At 35.8% G+C, this 3,048-nt stretch overlaps 1 protein-coding gene across 1 annotated transcript; it reads left to right on the top strand.

Moving 5' to 3' along the window:
• The first annotated feature begins 684 nt into the window (after positions 1-684).
• Positions 685-1,914, top strand: LOC105116319 (E3 ubiquitin-protein ligase ATL42-like). Its single transcript, XM_011013608.1, has one exon. The coding sequence runs from the start codon at positions 685-687 to the stop codon at positions 1,912-1,914; it is 1,230 nt and encodes a 409-aa protein (XP_011011910.1).
• The last annotated feature ends 1,134 nt before the right edge of the window (positions 1,915-3,048 follow it).

The following is a 3,048-nucleotide window of genomic DNA, read 5'->3' as shown; positions in this document are numbered from 1 at the left end:
AAAACTATTTAATAATGTAGTACATATTCTCAAATGCAATCTTGAGATTGCTTTACAATTTCTTATAGCAAGCAAATAACTAATCTCTCTTACAAAGTTTAGTTTCAATTGTCATCAGACGGGGACTTAAATGGGAAGCAAAAGGAAAAAGTATTGTTATTCAATTTCGGCCTGCAAAGCCTGTCAATAGCAATGTGAAGGCATGGAAATATGGTTAGTTCTTCCCAACCTCTCCCGGCGTATTGACAAATTTTGTTTCCGCTTCACTAGCGTTCAAGTTGCCTTAAACAATGATTGTTTTCTTAATATTAAAACCCATAAACTGAGTTTTGTAATGCGACCATAAGAGAAGTTCGAGTCATGAGGTCCATATGGAGGCCGCCTTACCCTTATAGGACAAGGAACCAATTCTAAATTACATTTTGCCTTGAGTCACGACATTTTTGACATAAACTATAGAAACTAGTCTATCAAATACGCACTCGAAGACAGCCTTAATCGACAAACCATAATTACACATCAGAAGAACAAATCCATCATGATAAAATAGGAAAAAAAAGGAATCTTATGCTTTTGGAGTTTAATAGATTCTTTCGCAACAAAAAGTTTTCCTTGCAGAATGCCATTATAGAAGCATAGGAATTACTTAAAGAAACTGTGACAACATTCAGTATGGCTATCTCTATGAATCAATTACATCTCATCATAATTCTTAGCTTGTTCTTCCATGTCAAAGCCCAAATCACTTCTGATTCGGATACAGGTATCCTCAAACCTCTCCATCCAAGCCTTGCAGTAGTCCTTGGGATCATCTCGATCATGCTGTCGATAACGTTTCTTATACTTGCCTACGCAAAATACTGCAGGATAAACCAAAATAATTTCTTAGGCAGTAATCCCGGCCATCACCAAAATGTTCATGGACTTATTCGATCACGGTCTAAATTTTCAGGGATCGATGAAGAAATGATTAACTCCCTGCCTTTTTTCAGGTTTTCTTCACTCAAAGGCTCAAAAGAAGGCCTGGAATGTGCAGTTTGCATATCAAAATTTGAGGATTCTGAGGTCCTCAGACTGTTGCCTAAGTGCATGCATGCATTTCACAAGAATTGCATCGACCAATGGCTAACAAGTCACTCTAGCTGTCCTCTTTGCAGATACAAGTTAGATCCGATGGATCTCAAGACCTTCTCTTGCTCAAAAAGTTGGAGATACTTGCGAAATCCTTCAGATCTAACAGAGGATCCTAATCTTGAGATCTTTGTTGAAAGAGAGCAAGATCATCAAGGTTCATTATGGTTTAACCCTAGAAGCAGCATCCAAATTAGCAATCACAAAGACAGAAAGGAAGAGTTGCTGATTATAGCAGGTAGAAATGCTGACGATAACAGGAAACTCTTGCATAAATTCAAGCACAAGATCATTATTTCGGATGTTCTTATCAAGAATCGATGGAGCGATGTTAATTCTTCAGATTTTTTGTCCTTGAACACTGAGATGCTTAGAGTCATGTCAAGCAACAGATTTTCTCCTTTGAAATCAAGTAGTATAAGATTCTACAATGGCTTGTCCAGGAATGAAAATTTTGAAAATATAAAGGAGGATATAGAAAGGAAGAGATTGTTCGAATCCAAGTTTACTACAGTCGACAGAAGTAATTCTGTTTCAAGTTCAAGATTAAACTCATCAAAAATTATTAATTCTGCATCGAAGAGATCAATGTCTGAGATCACGATTTTTTCAAGGTTCAGACAGCTAAGTGTGAGGAACAAAACAAAAGAATCTACATCCCCTGGGAATGGTGCAACAGATGAGAGAATCAGAAAGCTTTGGCTGCCAATAGCACGGCGAACAATACAATGGTTTGCCGGTCAAGAAAGAAACATACAACAATTAGAGAACCAAAGACAATAATCAAATGTGTGATCTTCATAGTTGCAGAATCTTTACAAGTTTAATTTGTAGATTTTCACATGTTAGTGGCTTTCAAATTATAAGATGACATGAGATTTGGTAGTGATACTGTTACATAGTTGTTGTTGCCACTAGTATTACTTAAGTTAGGGTAAAAAGTGTCTTACTTATTATTCTATATATACAACAACAGGAAATTCTAAATAGGAAATAGTTGGTTTACATCAATCCCGATTCTTACAAGAAAACTAAATAAGGAAAACCCGCTCCCAACACTTCCCCTCAAGCAGGTTTGACTAGCAACAACCTTGAGAATATTAGCCAAAACAAAACACATCATTAACCAAAATAATTTTATAAACACTAACCTTAATATCTTGGGAAATCAGCTTACATGGCTAGAAAAACAAAAATACAAAGAAAAACTACAAGTTCAGCAACCTCAACTGACCTAAAACTCAAAAACTCAGTCTTCAAATCTTACGAAATTACAAAAACAGGCCAAACACAAATCCAAGAAAACCAAAAAGAGGAAAGAGGCATTATATTTGTGTTGAGTAAGGATAATTGGTTTAATGGTTATGGAGATGTCTGGGACAATAGATGTTTTGGGAGTTTGCCAAGTAAGTTTGTTTAGGGTAATTAGCTTTTTGGGAGAAGTACCATCATCAGAAGAATCCTCAGGGTTTTGTAAGTAGAGTATTGACTTGGTTTGTGGAAGTGGAAAGGTTGGTTGTTTGTGTGTGTGTCTGGGATAGTTAAAGATGAATTGTCAAGGTGTTATAAATGTGTTTTGATGGCTTTAAAAAAATTTGTTTGGTTTTCTTGGATTTATGTTGGCCATATAAATCCTACCCATTTATATATTTCCTCAAGGTTTACTAATCCTACCCAGATCTATTTTATATATTTCTCTTATTATAATCTACAAAACGAACATCTAGTTCTTGTTCGTCAATTCAAAATCAAATGGTGGAATTTCTTTGCAGCTAAATCTAAAAGTTCCAAATTAGCTGTTATGGAATGGTAACAAAAACATCAGACAGCTCCCATCATTGATCATCATCCTCATTCAAAGTTTCTAGCCAGAAAGGCTCAAACGACAGCTCTCCTTGCCTCTGCTAGAACTGAAGA

Source organism: Populus euphratica, unplaced genomic scaffold, assembly GCF_000495115.2.
Source record: "Populus euphratica unplaced genomic scaffold, PopEup_1.0 scaffold1280.1, whole genome shotgun sequence".
NCBI classification, from domain to species: Eukaryota; Viridiplantae; Streptophyta; class Magnoliopsida; order Malpighiales; family Salicaceae; genus Populus; species Populus euphratica.
This window is presented reverse-complemented; position numbering and strand designations above follow the sequence as displayed.

Excerpts from the sequence above, each read along its gene's own strand:
- LOC105116319 (XM_011013608.1), top strand. The coding sequence starts at position 685 with ATGAATCAATTACATCTCATCATAATTCTTAGCTTGTTCTTCCATGTC.